The sequence below is a fragment of the Oryzias melastigma genome, linkage group LG16 (genome assembly GCF_002922805.2).
Source record: "Oryzias melastigma strain HK-1 linkage group LG16, ASM292280v2, whole genome shotgun sequence".
NCBI lineage: Eukaryota > Metazoa > Chordata > Actinopteri > Beloniformes > Adrianichthyidae > Oryzias > Oryzias melastigma.
In genome coordinates this window covers 6,339,453-6,361,274 of record NC_050527.1, presented here as the reverse complement: position 1 = coordinate 6,361,274, position 21,822 = coordinate 6,339,453, and the positions used below count along the sequence as shown (strand labels likewise).

At 39.9% G+C, this 21,822-nt stretch overlaps 1 protein-coding gene and 1 long non-coding RNA gene across 2 annotated transcripts in view; one reads left to right on the top strand and one right to left on the bottom strand.

Moving 5' to 3' along the window:
- Window positions 1-18,282, top strand: part of clcn1b (chloride channel, voltage-sensitive 1b) — a 35,964-nt gene extending 17,682 nt beyond the window's left edge. The window contains exons 7-23 of the mRNA XM_024267757.2: window positions 1,615-1,693; window positions 4,221-4,346; window positions 7,191-7,275; window positions 7,799-7,900; window positions 8,310-8,394; window positions 11,610-11,765; window positions 11,838-11,907; window positions 11,998-12,108; window positions 12,811-13,024; window positions 13,113-13,246; window positions 13,374-13,552; window positions 13,632-13,716; window positions 13,797-13,879; window positions 14,188-14,232; window positions 14,345-14,449; window positions 16,542-16,628; window positions 16,852-18,282. Coding sequence (XP_024123525.1) covers window positions 1,615-1,693; window positions 4,221-4,346; window positions 7,191-7,275; window positions 7,799-7,900; window positions 8,310-8,394; window positions 11,610-11,765; window positions 11,838-11,907; window positions 11,998-12,108; window positions 12,811-13,024; window positions 13,113-13,246; window positions 13,374-13,552; window positions 13,632-13,716; window positions 13,797-13,879; window positions 14,188-14,232; window positions 14,345-14,449; window positions 16,542-16,628; window positions 16,852-17,286 — 2,181 coding nt within the window. The 3' untranslated portion in view covers window positions 17,287-18,282. The remainder of the gene's footprint in view (window positions 1-1,614; window positions 1,694-4,220; window positions 4,347-7,190; window positions 7,276-7,798; window positions 7,901-8,309; window positions 8,395-11,609; window positions 11,766-11,837; window positions 11,908-11,997; window positions 12,109-12,810; window positions 13,025-13,112; window positions 13,247-13,373; window positions 13,553-13,631; window positions 13,717-13,796; window positions 13,880-14,187; window positions 14,233-14,344; window positions 14,450-16,541; window positions 16,629-16,851) is intronic.
- On the bottom strand, window positions 9,683-10,853 carry LOC118599865. Its single transcript, XR_004949399.1, has 2 exons — window positions 9,994-10,853; window positions 9,683-9,907 (listed from the first exon to the last, which is right to left on the bottom strand). It is a non-coding gene; the product is annotated as an uncharacterized LOC118599865 (long non-coding RNA).
- Window positions 18,283-21,822: the final 3,540 nt, after the last annotated feature.

Sequence of the window (21,822 nt, the reverse complement as noted above, 5' to 3'; positions counted from 1 at the left end):
ACCCTGCGACAGGCTCACGTTCTTCCAGGGGTTACTCCGCCTTCACTCACCCAGGTTAGGCTCTGGCAGCCCCATGATTCTTAAAGGGATATAGCATGTGAAGGAAACAGATTTATGGATGAAATCTCTTTTAGGTGTTAAGCAACAAAGCAGCTATGTTTATTCAAAACATCAACTTCAGTGATCTTTGGCTCAAAGGAAACCCTGAGACTATCCTGCCTGTTGCTGTTTCTGTCCCTGTTTTCTTGAAGTTGTTGTTTCAACTCCTCTCAGACGTCTGTTTTGCTTGTTTTGGTGTGATGACAGTACATTTATGGCATGTGTATTGACAATAACCCTCCTTGTCTTGTCCCCTTTGTTTCCCCGCTTTGCCTGTCTGTGTCCACCTGCCTGCCTCACCGATGCCTGTCTTTCTGCTCTCTTTTTACCTCCTACGCCTTAACCTCAGAATGGCATCCATAACCAGGACCTGCTGGTGTGTGCGTGTGCAGTTGGAGTGGCGACCTGTTTTGCTGCCCCCATAGGAGGCAAGTCTGATCCCGCTTTATCAAACAATGGGTAACTTTGATGTCTACAGGGCAAACGAGGGGATAAACTCACACTGGACTACATATAACAAGTGAAAAAGAACCATTTTAACATAATTTATCAATAAGAACAGTGCACCTCATATTACTAGATGTTGACATTTTTTAGTGAAATGTTTCGTCTCATTTCTAAATAAATTGCTAAAAGACGATCAAAGCAAGTTAACAGTTTCCTCAAGCGAGTCTGCAGACAAGCTGAACTAAAAACAGAGGCTGCCTTTGGAGGTTTGCTTACTCAGACCCAGTTACCAGGTGCACACCAGAAAACACGGCGGTGGTCTTCTAACAGCTAGAAGAAGAGCTGCTCTTTTGTTTTGTTCGGCTGAGCAAAAAGAGAGCAGCTGCTCAGCAAGAAACAGGACAAAGATGCAAAAAACATGACAAAATTTACTTCTTTTTGTCATTTGGGTTGTGTGAAGCTCTGTGTAAGCTGTGGATAATAGTTGTGTCCTTTTTAGTGAGTTTTTTTTATCATAATGTGTTTTTTAATGAGAAAAAGATAAAAAATGTATTTTTTCTTGTCTGTGGCTTACATTTAAAGGAGATACTGAAAATTCAATTTTCAAGGTCAGTCATAATCAGCTAAAGTATTCAATTTTCCAGTGCCTTTTGGTCTGCTCTCAGCATGGCTATCAGTGGCAGGTTTCTGTCTCGAAGGACAATTTAATTCACTGTTTCTCTTTTTTCTTTCCTGTTTTTTAGTTTAAATCTCGATGGCATGTGCATCTCCTGCTTTGCAGTGGCCTGTTCCTTCTCTTTATAACATTTATTACTCTCCTGTGAGCCTTATTTATTCACTTTATCCCATTTTGCCTTCTCACTGTCAACCCCCCCACCCGCCCCCGTGGTTCCTCATCCTCCTCTCTCCACCTTTTCTTTCCTTCTTCTGCTGTCAACGCTCTTGTTCCTTGTCAACTTCATTTCCCCCTCTCTGATCATCCCCGCTCTTTAATGTCTCATCTTCTGTCTCACTCCTGCACCTTCCTCCTGTTTTTTTGTTCTCTCCCTCTGTTTTCTGTGTCAGTAGAACCCTTATGGTTACACAGATATTCTGACTGTTGGCTGTGCCGTGGGGGTGGGATGCTGTTTCGGCACTCCACTTGGAGGTACTGTACATTTTTCACTCTGGCTCTCTTTTTAAAACACTTGTGTCTTTTGCTGTAATGAGGTTAGATTTGTTGAGTTGAAAATAAAAAAGAAGGATAATACAAAGATCCAGGGTAGAAGATTAACTTCTGGAAGTGTATTTCTGGGATACAAACTCTCCCCTTTGAGAACAAAAAGTTCCTGCAGTGAAAAAGGCCTTTTTGTACGCAGCAGGTTATAAACTATAGAGCACCCCAATTATCTAAGTTTTCTTTTTCAGTTCAAGGTGGTAAAGTCCAGTAAAAAGTTTGAAATCACACAAAATAAGATGTGAACTGGTAGAGGTTTTAGAACAGCTCAAAAAGACCCATTCCAAGAATAACAGAATTGATTTAAATCTGTTTATTAGAGGTTTATCAAGCCTTACCTCTTCTTACAAAAGGTAATTTTTACAAGTGTTCCAACTTGTCTTGATAACTACTCTAAAAGCATTAGTCAAATTTTCACTCTGAAAATAAAATGTCCCTTCTATTCTTTATGTTTGATAATGTTAAAGCAAGCAAACAACCCAAATGTTCACCCAGCAGTTAAATAGGGTCACATTTAAAGCAAACATTTTAAGGGTATGTCTGAATTCTTTCATTACTCATTATATGGCGTGTTCACCATTTTGTAGTGCTGTCTCAATCTAGAAATGTCCCACAAATCTTTGCGAAAAACCAGTGTGCACTAGATAGTATATAGTTTTTTAGTAGTTCGGGATTAGAGTGGGAATTCGGACATAGACTTTATCATTAAACTTCCTTGTCAATCATTATCATTAACCGTCCTTTTTTTATTAAAAAGTTTCTGAAATGAGACCTTGCAAAGTGATTGAAATCCTCTCAACAGGCAGTGTAATATTTTCATTACAAACTCAAACAAAATTCTCGTCAAACCTTTTAATTAAAACTGAATTTCATATCTCTCCTTATTGACCTCCAAATGTGAGCTGAAAATCCCACCTAAAATCCCACTTCAATCATCTTTTGAACTATTGTAAAAGCATTCCCAGTGGTCCTTTAAATATGATTGTCGTTTTTAGCCAAAAATCTGTCATTTTTTAGAAAATAGTTTCTGCAGAGCATTTTTGTTAAATAGAAATTCGCCTCAGAGTTGTTGGTGGGACTGTTGGTGCGGAGTGAGCTTGTCCTCATTTCCCATCATCCCTTTTTGTTTTTACACTTTCCCACTGGCTTACAGCCCCTTACAACCCCAACATTACATTAGTGATGAAAATGGTGAGCAATATTGGAGCTATCCAGCTGTACAGTTTTGAGCCAGATGCCAAGTCGGATGAGGAAAACAAATACGTACCAGTACATCTATTTGTTTACAAGTAGATGTAACGGAATGGAGCGGAGCAGGAAGCTAGTGGCCCTCCGATTGTAGATTTTACGTAATAACTTCAAGCTTTTTCAAACTGCTGTTTTTCCTGCTCCTGATTCACAACCATTTAAATAAACACAATGCTAAGCTTATTTTTTTTATGTCCTCTGTTACAAGTACTAAAGGTAACAAGTATTTTGAACTGATAATAAAAGGATGAAACTTGGCATCAAAAACACAGGGGTCAGTTCACGATGAAAAGCTCATTTCATAAATATAAATTCCCTGCAGGCTCATTTCTTTGAATTTGCTGGGCCACAGAGACAGAGCGTCTGTCACGCAGGACGTTTACAACCACCAGGAACAGCTGGGTTCTGCCTCATCTGCAATCATGTCTTTGGATGAAAAAAAACAGAGCCAACATCGATAACGATAGTATTGCAACATGAACAAATCCCCACCTGTCTAAAAAAAATAAACAATTAGGTCAAATAAGTCAATCTTAATGATTTTACAATTAGAAGTAGTGTAGGTGAAGGATTTCCACTCATTTCATTGTTAACATTTGCTTCTATAAAAGTTATTTTCCTAAATTTAAGGTGTTCATCTTCTTTAATTTTCCCCTGAAAATGTCAAATCTCTGCATATCTTCTATTATAAACATTGGTTGTGTTGCTCTAATCAGTGTGCAAATATCCAACTGATGGATTTTATTTTGAAGGTTGTCCTTTGTGACTGTGATAAACTACAGTCTGTGGGTTTGAACACGTCAATATGTAAGGAAAAGAATCTGAAGCTAAAAGAATGATGTTCAGGAACTGAACCAGGAAATGAATCCAGGAATGTTTTATCCTTTTAGAGAAGATGAAGGTTTTAGGTTTGTACTGCTGATGTGTATCTCATTGCTTCATGTTCTCGTGATGCTCTGCTTGTGTGTGCTACATGTGTGTATTAGTGTGGGGTTTGATTTAGTGCTCACTCCCTGTGGTTCTTGTGTTGTGTATAATTACACCCTCAGCTTCAAGGGGGTCTGGACTCTTTCTGCTTTATTTAACTAGCTCTCTCACCTTTCTCTCCTTCTTCTCTCATTCCTCTTTCTATCCATCTTCATTTTCTTCCTCTGTGTAATCCCTCCTCTCCCTCTTTCGGCCCTCTCTTTTTTTTTCTTGCCGTTACCAGGGGTGCTGTTCAGTATTGAGGTCACGTCTACCTACTTTGCTGTGAGGAATTACTGGCGGGGATACTTTGCTGCCACGTTCAGCGCCTTCATATTCAGAGTGCTCTCGGTTTGGAACAAGGATGCTGGTGAGAAGTACTTTCCACACACAGGCTGCCAAACAGACAGCTGAGCTTGCAATTTGCTTGAAAAATCTCTGAACGCAAGCTGAGTAATATTTGTGTCTTTGAAGAAAGCTATTCAGCAGCAACAAAACTTTATGTCCAATGTTACTGATGTAGATGAACCATTGACTGCACATGAGAACTGGACCGAATAAGTTTGATGTCATCCATGGGAAATGGCTTACGTCAATTCAGTCATCATTATTTTACAACCATGTTAGAGCCAGACAACATCAGTAAGCAGCGTTTGTTTCAAGTCATTGACTGTATATGAGAACTGGACTGTGACCCCCCCTCCCCTTTTTTTTAAATAGAGAGTGCCCACTGGTTCCGAAAAGCCAAAATCCCATAGGCTTCTGTTGAGAAATAAGCAAGTATTACTCACTCATTTTTGTCAGAATTGCAATTCTTGGTCTGCTACCGTTTCTTAGCATGTTCTTGCTAATCCTATTTTTTTTCATATATATATTTTTTATTTTAAGTTATAAACTGGCCAATCAGCTACCTCAATAAAGGTATGTAGTGTCCTCTGGCCCCCACCTCAAACCATTGAAATGTTTGATTGACAGATTCTCCCAATGCTCTTTCAGTGGAAGGGGCGTGGCCTTCCAGCAAGCTCACTCCTGATTGGCACGAGTGGTTGCCATAGAACGTTGACTCAGACCTACTCTGACCAATCACTGCTTATTGAAGTCGTCTGGCTCCAATATGGCGACGTCTGTCGCGAGAAAATGGGGAACTGAGTGGACTTCATTTGGTTGGAGCCAGAAGTAAGCTGTTTTCTATGGGTGATGTCACACTCGCTTGGTCCAGTTCTCATATACAGTCAATAGTCTAAGTTAATGTTTTGATGGGAGCGTTTCTCACAGCCTACCCACACTCCTACTACTTGAAAGTGTTTTCTGGAGAATCTGTTAAATGTTTTAAACATTTGATTGTGGCTGACAGCAGGCACTATAAACCTTTATCGAGGCCTCTGATTGGTCAATTTATAAGTTGAATAACTGCACTAAAGAAAAAAATGTCATGAAAATGAATTAGGTTTAACAAGAAAATTAGTAAGAACATGTTAAAAATTGGTAGCAGAGTCTGAATGGTTATGTTTAAAAATTTAACAGCTGTGTTTTCTCTGTTGAATTCTATGGGATTTTGGCTTCTTTGAACCAGCAGGTAGTTCTTATTTGAAATAGAAGAAGGGAGTGGTCACGCAGTCCAGTTCTCATATACAGTCAATGGCATGAACACGATTGGAATATCCTTAAACACTGAAAGTCCTCATCAAGTCAGTGATGTTCTTTGTGTCATTTTTTTAATTCAATTTTGTGTCGACTTGTAGGATTTATTTTAATTCACAGTTGAAAGGAACCAAAATCTATCACCATGTGGATTTTATAGCATTTTGTAAAGATTTAAAGACTCCTCAGTGTGCAAATTCCACGGTTCAGAACTACAGATAGATGCACATGACCTTCGGGCCCCCGGGCGGCACTGCTTGAGAACCGTCACGCCGCTGTGATCAGTGCAGCCATATGGTCTTGAGAGCAGCTTCGAGAACTCCTTTCACTTAGCACAGCTCCTCGCTGCGTCCAGAAATGTAACATGAAGCTGCGGCGTACACGGAAGGAACCATCTGTTTTCTCTGTATGAAGATGTTGCTACATTCTCTGAGTGTCGGCTTACAGTCAGCCACATGTGCTGTGCTCACACGGATCCATCTTTTTACTGGTTTTAAGCGGACAGACAATGACTTTTATATGAAGAGGATGACACAGGCTGTCATTAGCACCTATGGTGTGCACGCTTATGAGCACCGATGCAGAGGCGTTTATCGTAACTTTGGACGGATATATGAAACCATCAATGCACCACAGGGGATCCCTGGTTAATTCAGCATGACAAAGCCAGATATCCTTTTATAGCCTACAACAGTGAGGGCAGAATCAGACTGTGTGCAGCGAAAATCCATGTTCAGATTTTTTTCTCCAACACAACAGCTAAGAGATTCCATTCCATAATATGTGTTTATTTTATTCAAGTAAAAATAATTATTGGTGCTGTTTAAAAATGTTAATTTTAGTGCACCACTTTACCATCAAATAATGAAATTAACTGTTTTAGAATTAGGCTAATACATCTTTATAACCACTGGACATCTTATTAAAGATTGCAGCTCTGTTTGGATACTTTAAAATATTTAAACAAAGTAAAAGCATGGCTGGTTTAGGATGTGCAGATGCCTCAGAATTCAGTTTGGTTTAATGACCATCAGGGTTTACTTGAAATATTTTGATTTATTACTTTAAAAGTGCACATTCATTAAGGAAAAAGGCTGACAGTTGAATTAGTATGTGAGCATATCTCTTTAGCTCTTCAGCTTCCTGACATTAAGGTACTGTTGGTGTTTCTTTCACTGCTGTCGTGGATGTCCTGCTGGTATTTCAGCAATGGTTCTTTGAGGAAGGCACTTTGCGTTTAATGCGACCACCAGCAAAGACTCAGAGCTCCGCCGGACTCTGCAGGAAATCTCATGTTGCTTCAAACGGGAATATTTTTCCTTCTTTATCTTCACTTTACAGCATGTTCACTCCATTGATTTAAAAGCTGCCAAACTGCGCCAACAGTGGGGGGAACTTTAACCAAATCCAGTTTTCAGTTTGAACAGTTCCTTTTTCAGACCACTTGATCTCATGCTATGCTGGAAATTTTCATGTTACTTTCAAGAAATGACTTTTTATTTTTCCATCAAAAGGAAAACAGACTTGTCAGAAAAAATGGATAAACTCACATGAATTAATTTGTCTTTTTCAGTCACAATCACAGCTCTGTTCAAAACTAACTTCCGGATGGATTTCCCCTTTGACCTCCAGGAACTCCCTGCATTTGCAATCATAGGGTAAGGGTTTTGTGAGTTCATGTGTGTCTTTGTTGTAGCTTTAAAAACACAAGAGCATTATCTTTCATGACATTACACAAAAAACTTCCCTCAAGTTAATATTTTGTGGCTACAATTTTGTATTTTGTGGCCACATATTAGCTTTTTAGTGTGAACAAAATATTTTTTGTGGGGAAAATGTAGCATTTAGTGCACATAAATCATTATTTTGTGGCCACAAATTAATAGTAAGATCAGATAATACTAAAATATTAATTTCTGTGCATAAAATGCTAACATTTTAGCAACAAAATGTAAATTTGTGCCCAAAAAATACTAATGTGTGCACTGAAAAGACTAAATTGTGGTCCCAAAATGCTCATTTACTAATTTTTGGCCACAAATTCTTAATTTGAGGGAACAATTTATAATATTTTTAATGTCCTGGACTCCCAATTCCTTTAGTCAGAGTTTGAGCTGAATTTTTTTAAGCATTCGTTCTGTAAAATCTTGAACAAATTCTAACAAGTTTCTCACTTTGTAGGATCTCATGCGGCTTCCTGGGAGCGTTCTTTGTTTACCTGAACAGGCAGGTGGTCCTCTTCATGAGAAGGCCCACAGCTCTGACCCGCTTTCTGACGAAACAGTGAGGTCCAATCCTACATCTGTTCTTTGTGATCCACCTTCTGCTTTTTCCTTAACTACCACAACACTAATAGCAGACACTGTTGCCTGGAAATGAAACCATTTGTGTCTTCAAATCGAATTCCTCTTAATGTGTCTCATCTCCACTCTCCAAAGTCATCAGTCTCACAACACTAACCAGGACAGCAGTGAAGCCGTAACAACCTTTCAGACAGTCATTCGGTCAATGTGGAAATTCACTTAAATCCTCTGAGACTCCGCACTCAGAAAACAGTTGTTTTCACCATTGGAGAGAAGTTCAGCCATGTAATCAGTGCTAAGGCGCATGTTCATTTTAAAAGTCTCATTGTGGTTTATCTTTACAGATATTTTCTATTTTTTTGTGTGTGTGTGTGTCTGTGCACCTCCAGCCGTTTGATTTACCCAGGCGCAGTGACGCTGATCATCTCCACCTTCACCTTTCCTCCTGGGTTTGGACAGTTCATGGCTGGAGAGGTGAGACCTCACCAATCTCACCCTGTTGGCTTGCTTTACTCAGTGTGCTCAGTCACTGTTCAATGTTTTACCAAAAAACAAAATGAGACAGAAAGTCACATTTTTCAGGACAAAGGAAACCAAGAAAATTCTAATTTATCAGCAACTTAAAAACAATTTAATCCAGAAAAGCATGTTTGTGGGAGTTGGGGAGCACTAAGAGAAAGTAGGGTAAAGCGTTTCTGGCTCCAGAAGGAGCTGTTTGAAATTTTAACGTGAATGGCAAAGCAGGGAGTTCTGCCATCTGTGTTTCTGCAGAGGAGATGCTTGAAACACAGCAGTTATGGTGGGATCCATCACAGTATGTATGATAAATAAAAGGAGAACTGTACGCTAAAATGAATAGAACTGTTGGTGTGTGACATGCATCATTTTCCAGTTAGCTGACTCAAAACCTGCAGAACCTGCAAACTTTCCTGTAGGTCAGATGTTCATGTTGAAGTAATAAATGCATCTCAACCAAAAAATGACCCTCCACCCCTTCTATTCGCAAGTTCACACTCCTTAGACCTTATGAATTTTTTTGTGCAAGCTTTTAAAAAAGTGCAGATGGAGGACGGCGGCTCTGTCTTAAAGTAGCAGCCGGGTTTAAGGACTTGGAGTTAACCAACTCTCAACTCTTCTGCATTTCCATCTGCTCTGTGGCTGCACACAGTTGGAATGAATCTCTCTTTTAGAATAAATGTGTATTGAACTGGTGCTGTTTTTCAGCAGGAGATTTCCTCCTAATCACCCCCTAAGAGGGAGCCTTTCCCCACAGTTATCCAGTTGCACGATCAGCACAAAGGCTTCACTAAAATTCTTTAATTCATTCTATGGGTTTACCATTATTAAAATACAGTTTCAAATTTGGGCAGATTGGAAGGATGTTATCTAAAACTGACTGCAATATACATGTAACATTTAGGATTAATTAATTATTTTTTTTTATTATTTTCTTAGTTTGATGTTTCTGTTGCATTTGTTTGGTTAGTATAACCTTAATTATGAAATAATGCATTACAAAAAAAGCTGTTGAAAAGCTGCATCAAAGATTCTTAAACTTAAGGACCCACTCCAATGAAAATGGTGTTTTTACCATGTTCTCGTGGCATTTTCCTGATGGTGAAGAACATATACGTAACGCTTATCCTGATCCACAAGAAACAGCGCCCGGGTCTGTTACTTCCCACTTCTGTGTATAGTGTCATGCTGTGCGTGACGAGGCAGACCCAGTTGCTGGAACCCGGAAGGAGGATGTGAGACTGGAGAGGTTTAAATAAAGTTTTATTGTCCGTGGGGATAATGGCGTAGTGTCCGGAACCAGGATCGAAGGTAGAGGCTTGGGAACGAAGACTTGCTGCGGACTGGAGCGGCCAGGTGGAGTAACCAGGTGAGTCCGGCAGCCGGTGCGTGGAGTGGTGAGGATCGGCGTGGTCCAAGACGAGATGCTTAGGCGAGGCAGGACCCAGGTCGGCACATGGGAGGAAAAGACCTGGAGGTAGAGGAGTCAGGTCGTGAGACGAGGCGAGACTAAACGAGAGCATACAAAACTGTACTTAGTAGGCCAGGTAACTTCACCGGGTAAGGCAACGAACTGGCGAAGAATGCTGGGGAGGGCTCCTCTTAAATAGGCTGGAGTGGAGGTGATGAGTGCCGACAGCTGGGTCCAATTAGGATGTGGAGGAGGAGCGCAGGAGGACCATGACATATAGTAAAAGTGAGCGACTGGCTACTGTAAAGTAACGTTGGACCAAAGTTAGAATTTGAAAGAAAAATAACCGAAAGAAAGAAAACCCCTTTTACGGTTCAGTCCAGTGCACCAAGAAAACAAAAAGAGAGAAGGAAAAAAAAAAGTTCTATCCATCAGGAGTTAAAAAAATCAAATCTCTTAAGCAAAAATAAATTATTAAAAAAATACAGTTATGTAGTCAATAATTAGTATTCCTTCGGTGAAAACCTGTTTTTCACGCCCCGTTGGGCTCGTGCTGGGTTATAACTGAAACCCCACGAACAACCAATCACATTCAAAGAAACACTTCACGTTGATCTGGTCCCATCAATATTTCATATTAAACTATTTTTGACAATTTTAACTTAGCGAGTAAATAAAACATAGGAAAGACTGCCGGAAATGAAAATGTATACACGTTTTATTTGTAATAAATAAACCCAAGAGGTTACATATATAAATTAAATTAGGCAAAAAATTAGCATTTATGATCATTTTTATTCTAATTATGGTGAAGCAGATGCAGAGGAAAAAATGTCAGAAAAAAGAATGTCGCTGTAACAAGCTCCCTGTTCTGCTCCATTCTGATGCATCCGCTTAAATAGATCCATCTTTGCTTTCCTCGCCTAAGCTGGAATCTGACTCAAAACTGTACAGCTGGATAGCTGCGATACTGCTCGCCATTTTTGTGGCACCTGTAATGTTATGTTGGGGGAGTGAGGGGCTGTAAGCTAGCAGGAGAGTGTAGACAGACGGATGATGGGAAGTGCTCGCTCCGCACCAACAGTCCCGCTTTTTAACATTTTAAGATGAACTTCTAATGAGCTCCTGCCATTCTGGAGAAATTGTCAAAAGTTTTTTTATTTTGGCTACAAACAGCATAATAATAATTAAATAACCACTAGAAACACTTTTACAATATTTCAAAATATGATTGGAGTGGGTTTTTAAGTAACTAACCAGACACTAGTTTGTTGACATATCTGGCTTTTTAAAATCTGAGCAACTCTCACATAATTCTTTGGGGTTTTTATTTTATTTTAACCTTTTGTGATGCTAATTCGCAACGTACTACTTAATACAGGACTCTGCTTAATCGCATAACTTAATGTAAAAAAAAAAGAAGTTGCTTTTGTATTTTTTTAAATGTTACTCTAAATAAAATTAGCCATGAAAGGGTTAAAACTTTAGTTTTTGCAATCCATTTTTGTTTCCTAACTTATTCTTTCTAATGTGAATCATGTGCTTTTGCTCTAAAATAAGCTCATTTGTTGCATTACCAGTTAGTCCAGTGAGGATGACAGGCTTCAATGAGTCAGTCACAGCACATTCCTCAGTGGACGGTCCATCTGTTCTTTTGATTTTGCTGAATCTATCATGCTTTTTTTTAATTAGAGTGATACAAATGGGTAGTGTTCATGAAAGTGCCCTTCTTTAACTTTTTGTCTGGGTTTTTATCCAACAGCTGATGCCCAGAGAATGTATCAACTCCCTCTTTGATAATTTCACCTGGACCAAAATCTCAGGGTCCCCCACTCCCCCCGGCCTCGGTCGCTCCTCTGCATGGCTGCATCCTCATGTCAGCGTATTTGTCATCCTCCTCTTCTTTTTCATTATGAAGGTAAGTTGCTGCCTGGGAAAGCAGAAAAAAAAAACCCCAGTTTGAGTTGAACTTGATCCTGTTTTTGTGCAGTTCTGGATGTCAGCAGTTTCCACCACCATGCCTATTCCCTCAGGAGCTTTTATGCCAGTGTTCATATTAGGTAAGAGGATTGGGGAACGCGAGTGAGGGATCTCCAACTGAGCCTCTGTGCACTTTTTCTTTAACATCATGCCGGATCTCTCCCCTCAAGGAGCGGCTTTCGGCCGCCTCATCGGGGAGATCATGGCCACCCTTTTTCCCAATGGAATACTGTTTGATGGGATCGTGTACCGCATCCTGCCGGGGGGTTACGCCGTCATAGGTCAGTCTGCAGGTGCACTCAAAAGAAATATGTGCTTTTTGAATGCAAAAGTTAATTTTTGCACATTCCTTATAGATATAGAGAATTTTGTGTTTTAAAAGGATGAAAAATAGATACTTACAGTGGAGTCAAAAAGTATTCCTCTCTCATCTTTTTAAGTGGGAGAACTTGCACAAGTGGTGGCGGACTAAATACTTTTTTACCTCATTGTATAAAGAATAAAGCTCTTCTTTTTAATTATTTTATGCTTCACTAACTGGCAGTTCCCACATCAAGCACAAATAAAGATTTTTTTTTTAATTCAAAGGGTTTTTTCCCCCTAGGCTTTAAAGGTTTGAACTTCACAGTAATGGAACGTCATCATGAAGAGTTTAGCAACATTAAAGGTGGTTTAACATTCCTTCTTTATAAGAGGAGTTGTCTGTCCACTCCTGACATGCTGACTCCTGCTGGGCAGCTGTCATCAGGGCTGACTTTCACCTCGTCTGCGTTTGTCTGCGACTGAAGCGGAAATCTTTTGGATGCCTCTTTTTAAAGTGAACATGCAGTCGCTAAAAAAAAGTCACGCTTTAAAATGACAGGAGCTATTCTGAATGAGTTGTTTGATGATAGTTTGTAGTTAGTTTTATTGCAATGAAAAAGGACAATAAGAGATCAGCGTCACCCGCCTCTCACAGACTGTTCTCCCCCCTGCTCTGCCAGGTGCGGCGGCGATGACAGGCGCTGTCACACACACGGTTTCCACAGCAGTAATCTGCTTTGAGCTGACGGGTCAAATCTCACACATATTACCAATGATGGTGGCCGTTATCTTAGCCAACATGGTGGCCCAAGGCCTGCAGCCTTCCCTCTACGACTCCATCATCCAGGTGAAGAAGCTGCCGTACCTGCCTGAGCTGGCCCTCGGGCACATCAGGTAAAGAGCAAAAGAAACAAAAATAAACTCTTTCAGCTGTCATTCCTTCATCGAAAGCAAACATATGTTTCTGTTTTGTCATTTCCAGCAAGTACAACATCTTTGTTGAGGACATCATGGTGCGCAATGTGAAATTCTTGTCTTCCCAATCCACATTTCGGGAATTAAACCACCTGCTGGAGTCCACGAGTCTGAAAACCATCCCTCTAGTCGACTCTAAAGGTGAGGTGACCTCCTTCATCACGTTAGTCTTTAATGCCTCTATCTGAGGGCTTACTGTTTGAAAGTGAAAACTAATTCGACTGCATTTAATTTGGAAGCTTCACAAAAGATGGTCTGTGCCCTCTAGAGTCCATGATTCTGCTCGGCTCGATTGAGAGGACGGAGCTCCAGGCGCTTCTGGACTGGTGGCTTTCCCCAGAAAGGCGAGTCTTTGAAAAAGGGCAGAGTTCCCCGGGCCAAGCCTCCCCAGCCGCCTGGGAATCCTTCACCTTTGTGGACGAGGAGGTGGAGGAGGACGCTGACAAGGTGAAACAAATAAATCAGGTGTCCCTCCAGCTCATTTGAGTCTGAAATGTGCAACCACTGACGGTGTTAAAACCCCCAGACCACTGCCGCAGTGCAGGAGGAGTGCAACGGCCCCATCCCGTCCCCCAAACCACTGGAAGCGTCCACCAATCACACAGACTCCGGTCAGACAGCTCTTACCCCGTGCACGTCACAACAGCTTCACCTGTCTCCTCTGACATGTGTTTCCGTACCGTGTTCTCAGACAAACGCAGGCTGCCGTCTGTCAGGAGGACTCTTCAGAGACTCTTTTCCTCCACGTCTTCGTCGGGCCAGATCGAAACTCAGGTACGGAGGATCGACCTCACGCACGCTCAACACTCTTGGCCAACAGCTCAAAGGAGCAGAGCATCAGAGATCTGCAGTGGAGCCGGCAGTGACAGCTCAGACAGGAGCCGCGGTCCAACACAGCAGCATGAGCCAGTCCCGCTAATGGGATGGGGGAGCATAACATGATGCATGCATAATTGAGCTGACATTTCTGCATTGGGTGATGCCTTAAAACCACCAGGGGGCATCTTAATATCTGTTTAAATACTAAACATGACTTCCTGCTTATCAGCTGCCTTATCGTTTTACTTTTTTTTCTCCTCCAGGAATCAACGCCCCCTCCTCTGACTGACACCATGTCCCCAGAGGAGGTACTGTACAGCAGCGGTTATACAAGCACAAAGTCTACCATGAGCCAACAATCCATTCTTATCAATAAGTAGAAACTCTGTGATCTCTCTGCCTTCTGATTGGCTGATGCAGATCAAAGCCTGGGAGGAAGCGGAGCTGGATAAACCAATCGATATGGAGCAGATCCGCGTGGATCCCTCCCCGTTCCAGCTGGTGGAGAAAACGTCGCTGCACAAGGTGACTGCTGCGCCACCTGGGTGACCAGGGATCACATGCAAGGGGAGTGTACACACATGCACTCGTGAAATTAATACAAATCTCTTTGCACTTTGAGAGCACATGGAAGAACAGTGGAGGACATCTGTAGGAGCAACAGTTATTTACGTGCAAACAGTTTTTTTTCTTCTTTACAGTGCAAACAGGAGCACTCTGAGTGCAGCCATAAAAATCAATCAACTGTGTTGAGGAATAAAATAAGGAAGACTATGTGGAAGGCTGAAAAATAACATGTTTTCTGTTTGACAGCCAGAAACCTGAAACATCAGTGAGGGGAATGAGGCAGCTGCTCATTCTGAGATTGAAACATCAGATCTGAATCTCTAGCTGATGTCTTCACCCCCCTCCAGGGGCAGCACCTGTCATTTTTTTTTTTTTTTGATGAAACCTGGAGTTGTAAAGCGGAATTACATTTTTTCTAGTCGTAAAAAAATGCAATGACGTCTTTATTTTGTCACATTTCTTGAAGTTCTCTAGACCCACTCCGGTCTTTATTATGATTATGTGGCAGTAGTTCATCAGAAACTTGCCTGAGTTGTGGGCGAGACTTTTTGCACAGAGCAACCCCGCCCCCCCTTTCCCCTACAGTTGCTGAGAGCTCGGAGGGTATTTTCTATGTCACAAAGAAGCCCTTTTTGCATTTTTTTTGTCTGCTCCTGATTCAAAACAATAAAAAAAAAACAAATACTCAAAAAGGAAATATTGGGTTGAATTTTTTTCATATATGTCCTCCATCATTAGAAAAAAAGCCACAAGAACATGATAAAAAGCATGAAGAGAATATATTCGATTTGTGTTTGCGTAATTCTTGATTTGTAACTCATACGTTACATTTTGTTACTTTATGTACTTGCACTTGTGTATTGACATGTACAAAAGAATTAGGAAATTAAAAAAAATGTATATATGCACAACTTAAAATTAAAACTTAAAATTACAACCGCTGGTTCATCAGAGGTTTCTTATCAACCACTTAGAACTTAAATTGTGAACATTATCTAATTAAAATTTGACATTTTCCCACTTTCTTAAACAGATATGCCTAAAAATTAACATTTAAAAGTCTAAATATCCGATTTTAATACACTCAACTGTAAAGTTTCTCTATGCTCATCGCTCCCTCATGGCTGCACTTTCCTTTCCAGCTCTTCCTCAAGCAGGCAGCGCAAGATCCTCCTCGACACCCAGAGAGCGGACAGAGTTTATCAGCACTACGTCCCGTTCCGCTCCCTTGGTGTGAAGAAGGACCTGGCGCTGCCTGCTCGCCCCAGAGAGAGTGATGAGAATAGAGAAGATGTTTAGTGTATAAAGCGTAAGCGTATTTATATTGATTATCGGACATATCAGTTTAAGAAAGTGGGAAAATGTGAAGTTTTTGCCAGATATTATTCACAATCTAAGTTTAAAGCGGCTAATAAGAAAACTCTGATGACCCAGCATTCTAACAGCATTTAAATGCATCAATTACACAAGAAATATTAGAGACTCAAAAAGAGCCTCACATTAGATTTATGGCTAAAGGTGATTTTGTGTGTGCGTAATAAGCAATTAATAAGTGATTCGTGCATACTTTTTAAAGTACTTTTTAAGCTTTTGTAATATTGAGTTACAAATAAAGAATTACACATACATATCAGATTTCTCTCCATACAAAAACACCAAAAACACAAGTTTCATCAGTGGGTTTTTAACAACATTTAGGTTATCTGCTTGTGTAATAAACCAAACTACCTTTACTGTTAGGAAGTTGGAGTCCAGATGCTGCACCACTAATTCAATAAACCACTACCAAGCATGAACAGACATTTATGATCTTCTGGTTTCACAGCTGAGAATTTAAGTGGCGTAAAATTTTACAGCGACGTGTTTGGTTTCCTCGGTGCAGATGTGATTGTTAGACTTTATGTGATAGTGCTACACATATATGCCATGTTTCACATGTGTGTGCGTGTGGGGGGGTTGTTTACCAGTGCAGCCATGCAGGCGGGATCCTGCCACAGTACATCACATTTCACACTGACTGGATCATGTCCTCCTCTGTGTCATTACTCAGACTCACACTCTGTTCTCCCTGCTGGGTCTCAGTCACGCCTATGTCACCAGCATCGGGAAGCTGGTGGGTGTTGTTGCGCTGAAAGAGGTAAAGTCTTCTTTTTATGATTTCTTGATTCGTGTGATTTATTTTCCCTTTTTTGATTTGATTCGGCCATGAGGCAAACTCATCAAGCGCGGCGTGATGAGCTCATGTCATGGGCAGTTGTGTACGCTCTGATTACTCAACATTGCCTCTGCTTGGATGTTCACTTATTGCCGTTTCTGTGCGTTCCTGTTGACGTTTCCGCTTGTTCTTCTCACCCAAACAGCTACAAAAGGCCATCGAGGGCTCCACTCGCAGCGGGGTGAGACTCCGTCCCCCTCTGGCCAGCTTCAGAGATGCCAGCAGGAAAGCCAAGAAGCACCAGCCTTCCTCATCCACCGCCTCCTCACCGACCCGCGACAGAGACTTGTGGGGGGAGGGCAGCAGAAGGGAAGGGGAGCTGATGAGGAGGGAGTCCAGGGATGACTCCAGAGGGAAGACGCCATCTTTCAGAGGAGCCTCTGGGTCTTCTTCTGCTTCTCCATCCCACTGTGGCAGCTCGGGAGCTGAGGGGATCTCTCAGGACGGAGCTTCCTCCTCCACGTCGACCCCTAACTCACCTTCACCTCCCACTTCTCCTGTGCTACTCACCAGTCCAGTCATCACGCTGTCGTCGCTGCAGGAGGAGAGGGAAAGTGAGGAGTCAGATGAGCCCTTATGAAGGCTGGGAGTCTTAGAAAAAAAACTTCTTCCTGTTTTGAGTTTTTTTTTTTTTTTTTTGACAGACACAAAGCTGCAGTCTGGGTGAGGTCCGGCCAGCCCTCACAGACATTCAGCTCTCAAAGAGCTTCTGGAAACTTCTGGATTATGACTTTTTTTTTTTTTTACAGTTTCATTTTTCACTCTTGAAAAATCTCTCATGTCAAATATGTGAAAATCTGTTCATTTCATGAACTGAACGACAATAAAGACTGAATTATTTTGGCCTAGAGGTCAAACGGATAACCATTTTAAAATGATTCATATCATATTAGATTACAGTTAAAATTCTTTTTTTAATTTCTCAAAATAAAATACCATGTTCAAGCATTTTATTTTTCAAAGCAAAAAAAATAAAAATCCTGCTTTCAACTTGGTGTGGTTGAACCCCCACCTCTATGTCTTAATGTGTTGGTACACCAACAGTCTTGAATTACTATAGCAGGAAAAAAAAACATATATATTTACTTAAATGCTGCTTTTGTGCAGCCATGAAGTGCTTATATTTGAATATAATGCTAATTTTATTAATACAGTTTTTTTTACTTGTATGGCCATTTAGGAATTCTAGTTTCTACTTTTCAAATAATTTTCCAAGAAAAATAAAATACTCCATCATGTGGTACTTGAAACCACTCCACTGCAATAGTGAAATAAGTTTTTTCTACATCTTAAATTCTTGGTTTATGGTTTTGCACTGGTAAAAAAAGTTAGATTTGATAGAAATAAACAGAAGTTTGTTCTTTTTTGCATAAGGACATTGTAAAGAATCAATTAATTGAATTAATCTTTAGCATGATAATCTACTGTCATCATTTATTATTGGAAGCAAAAGCAGTGTGTTAAATACAAAGAACTTGAATGAATTAGTTGTTCTTCCATTGTTGCAGAGATTTGTTCATGTCTTTTAATGCTGCCTGACATTGTTTTAATCAAATTAAAGATAATTTTTCTTTCATTTGTCATGTAATAGATTGCTGCTGTACTTTTCATACCCATCTTCTTGTAAGTAGGTCAGTCTTTGGAGGCAAAATTCATATTTGACTGTGGATGTTGAAAGTTTTCAGGTACTACAGTGGAACGGCTCCTAACCAAAGAGGAAACCGTCAACCAGTTGGCTCTCTTGCCGTTTGAATCCAAGCTGAGATTTTCCTGAGTTGGCATGTTCTCCCTGTCCAGGATTTGGTTTTCTTTGGCTTCCCTCCACAGTCCAAACACATGCTTTATAGGTTAATTATTGATTCTAAACTGTTCTTAGGTGTACATTTAAGAATGTGTTTGGTTGTGTGGCCACTGTGACAGACTGGCAGCCTAACCTTAGTGTCCCCTTTTGCCCAGCAGTAGCAGTGATAGGCTCCAGCAACCACATTTGAGTTTGGATTTGGATTATAAAATGGTTTGCTTCAAGCAATCTAAGCATAAATAATACAAAACAAGACAAAAAACAGAATTCTGTATCTTTATACCATAGTCCGGATGAATACTCAATTCTGATTGGCTGCTGGGTGTGGATTAAGTACAGAATAATTAATGCACACCCTGGAGATGGTTGCTTTCAAGACGTGCAACAATTTCTGATAATGCACACTTTGTCAAGCATTATCCTGCTTATACTGTGGTCCCTTGCAAAAGAAATAAAAATTCAATCAATCAATCATTAGTACTTTATTCTTATTTCTTTCTGTTTAGATCGCTTTTTCACCAAAAAATTCACTATTTGAGACGTGGTCCCTGGTATGGCGTATTGTCAGGGTAGCATAACAGCTATGCTGACACCAATCTCAACTGCCGTGGCAAAGGAAAGAAATATAAATGTTGATCGGCACAATAAATTAAATAAAGCATCAGTTCAGAGAGAAAGTTCAGCTCTTACTGCTTGTTTTTGTCCAGATGATGAAGCAAAAGTTTTAAAGAAGCCTACACAGTGATGACGAACATTTAGGCTATGTGACTGGAACTTCTTTTTTAGGTGTGCATTATCACTTTTTAATCCACACCCAATCAGAATTGAGCATTCCTTCGGACCATGAAATAATTTCTGATAATGCGAACTTTGTCTGGCATTATCCTTTACATATAGAGATATATCAAACATAGGATAATTAGTCATACAATTGATTGAAAAATACTCATACATCCACTCTCATCACACCCTGTATCAGATGCAGCAAAGCAGAACCGAACCAAACCTCCTCCATGCCTCATGTCTAGAAACATCCTACTTTTCTTGATCCTTTTTCCCAGAAACTCAATTTTCGTCTCTTTTGTTCCTTCCGGAAGCTTTGTGACTTATAAGTGTGCATTGTGGTAAACTTTACAGTCCACCTCTTGGACTTTAAACGACAGAATAAACTATGTTTCTGTCACTGTGAAAACATCTAGCTGCTTAGAGATGGTCTTATAGCTTTGACCTTTAACACACCTGTTTATTACTTTCTTTCTAATCCCTTCCTCTTTGCCTGTGGTCAATGTGACACGCATTGACACCAAACAGCACAGTGACTATTTGTCTGCTCTGAAACAGGGAGACCAGCGATGCTAGTGTGAAGACACCCATGGTGCTACTTAGAACTCACTTTAGTTTAAGATGTCACTATGCTCCGTTCATCTTCATTCTCTCCAGTAGGTAGTGTGCTTCTTGTTCCAACCTGTTTCATCGGTTTGTTTTTAAGATAGTAAATCATGAATCCTTATTTAATGTTACATTTGTGCTAGTTTTATATTATTTCAGTGATCACCCGTCATGGTTGTCTTTCATTAACAGAGTGGTGTCCGTGTGTTATGTGGACCTTAAGACCTGCAGAAATATCACATCTCTGGATTACTCACACATCAAACGTGGAGATTGTTTTCTTAATAAAACAGAACGTTTGAGTATTTGCAGATTTTCATCCTGTTTATGTCACTTTTTCTAATAAAAAACAATCATATTTGTCACCTAAAATATTGTTAAGCTAAAATAGTTCCATTGACTTTTGGATGATAGCTTCTTTTTGCATTAAAAATTTGTATTCAATGTAAAATTTGAAACAAGCATCAAATAATTTCATGAGATAAATAAGACAAAAATACACAAAAATGCCAGTATTAGATACTCAGTCAGTTGGGTACAAAAAGACCAGTAAAAATTAGACTGTCACATCATATTTAAAAAAAAAACAAAAAAAAACTTTTGTGCCTTAAAGGCAAAAAATCTCCACTTGAAAGAAAAAAAAGATTAATAAAAGGCAGAAAACACGCAAAAATAAAAACAAATAATAATAAAGTTCCAACTAAAAGTACATTTTCTCTTTGAGGACACAAAAGTACATTCCAAAGCAAAATTCCCCTTTTATAATAGGTGATATCACTTTCAGAACATCAAACTGCAGTGATATTAGTGGAAAAGCACAGATATCACTCTATGGTTTGCTATAGCAAGAACAACCAAGAGAAGCACAAAGCTCCAGTTTCCGTTAAATCTGCAGAATGTGGACAGTTAGTGGTAGTATCATGGTTGGGCTCAGTTGCATCCACTGGCTGTATATAAAAAATGTATAAAATATATAAATATATAAAAATAAATATATAAAAAAATGGACTAAGCGAACCCCCGACCGCCCCGTTCGCTAGCACCCACCCAGAACGTTTGATTGATGTTTTCAGTGGAAGGGGTGTGGACTTTGAACAACCACACTCATGATTGGTGACAGTAGTTGCCATAGAAACATGACTCAAACCAACTTGGACCAATCATTGTCGTCTGGCTCCAACAGACAGAAAAATGAGGACTGAAATAACTTCATTTATCTGGCGCTGGAAGTAAGATACTTTTAATGGGTGATGCCACACCCACTCTGTCCGGGTCTTTATATACAGTCAATGGTTGCAGCTGAAAGCTACTTCTGAAAGTTTTTAGTTGATTTCAACACAAACAACCAACAAAAACCCACACAAAGTGAGTAAAACTTCCAACATTTTGGGCAAAATTGTTCTAGAAACATTTTAGGTCTTATTTATTTAAGTGATAGTAAAATGATTAGAACTGGGGATGCTAAAAACATCAGTTTTTGCAATTTCAACTCAATTGTTTAGTATTGCAAAAATTCTTGAGTGCCCTACAGTTAAGTAAAAGGCATTCACTGGATCTATTCTGCCATAAATTTCCCACAAAGACATTATAATAAAAATAGATTGTTTTCTTTAATGCATAAATGAATACAAGCATATTTCTGCCTTGTATTAACACATAAATATGAAGAGTGGATGACAAATCATAAAAAATAACTTTGGAATAGAGGGATAGAAGACTTAAGAATAAGTTATCAGAGAGAATAATGTTGGCTCCATTGTTGGAGCATAAATAAACAATCCTGTGTTGTGAAGGTCAGCAGTATTTCAGACGGATTCCTCTGCGAGCTTGAACAAATAAGTGGTGAGTCCCACTGGAGGAGGCTGCTCTGTGAGAAATTTTCATTAATATTCTCCCGGCATGAATTCCCTGATAAGAACCAGCGAG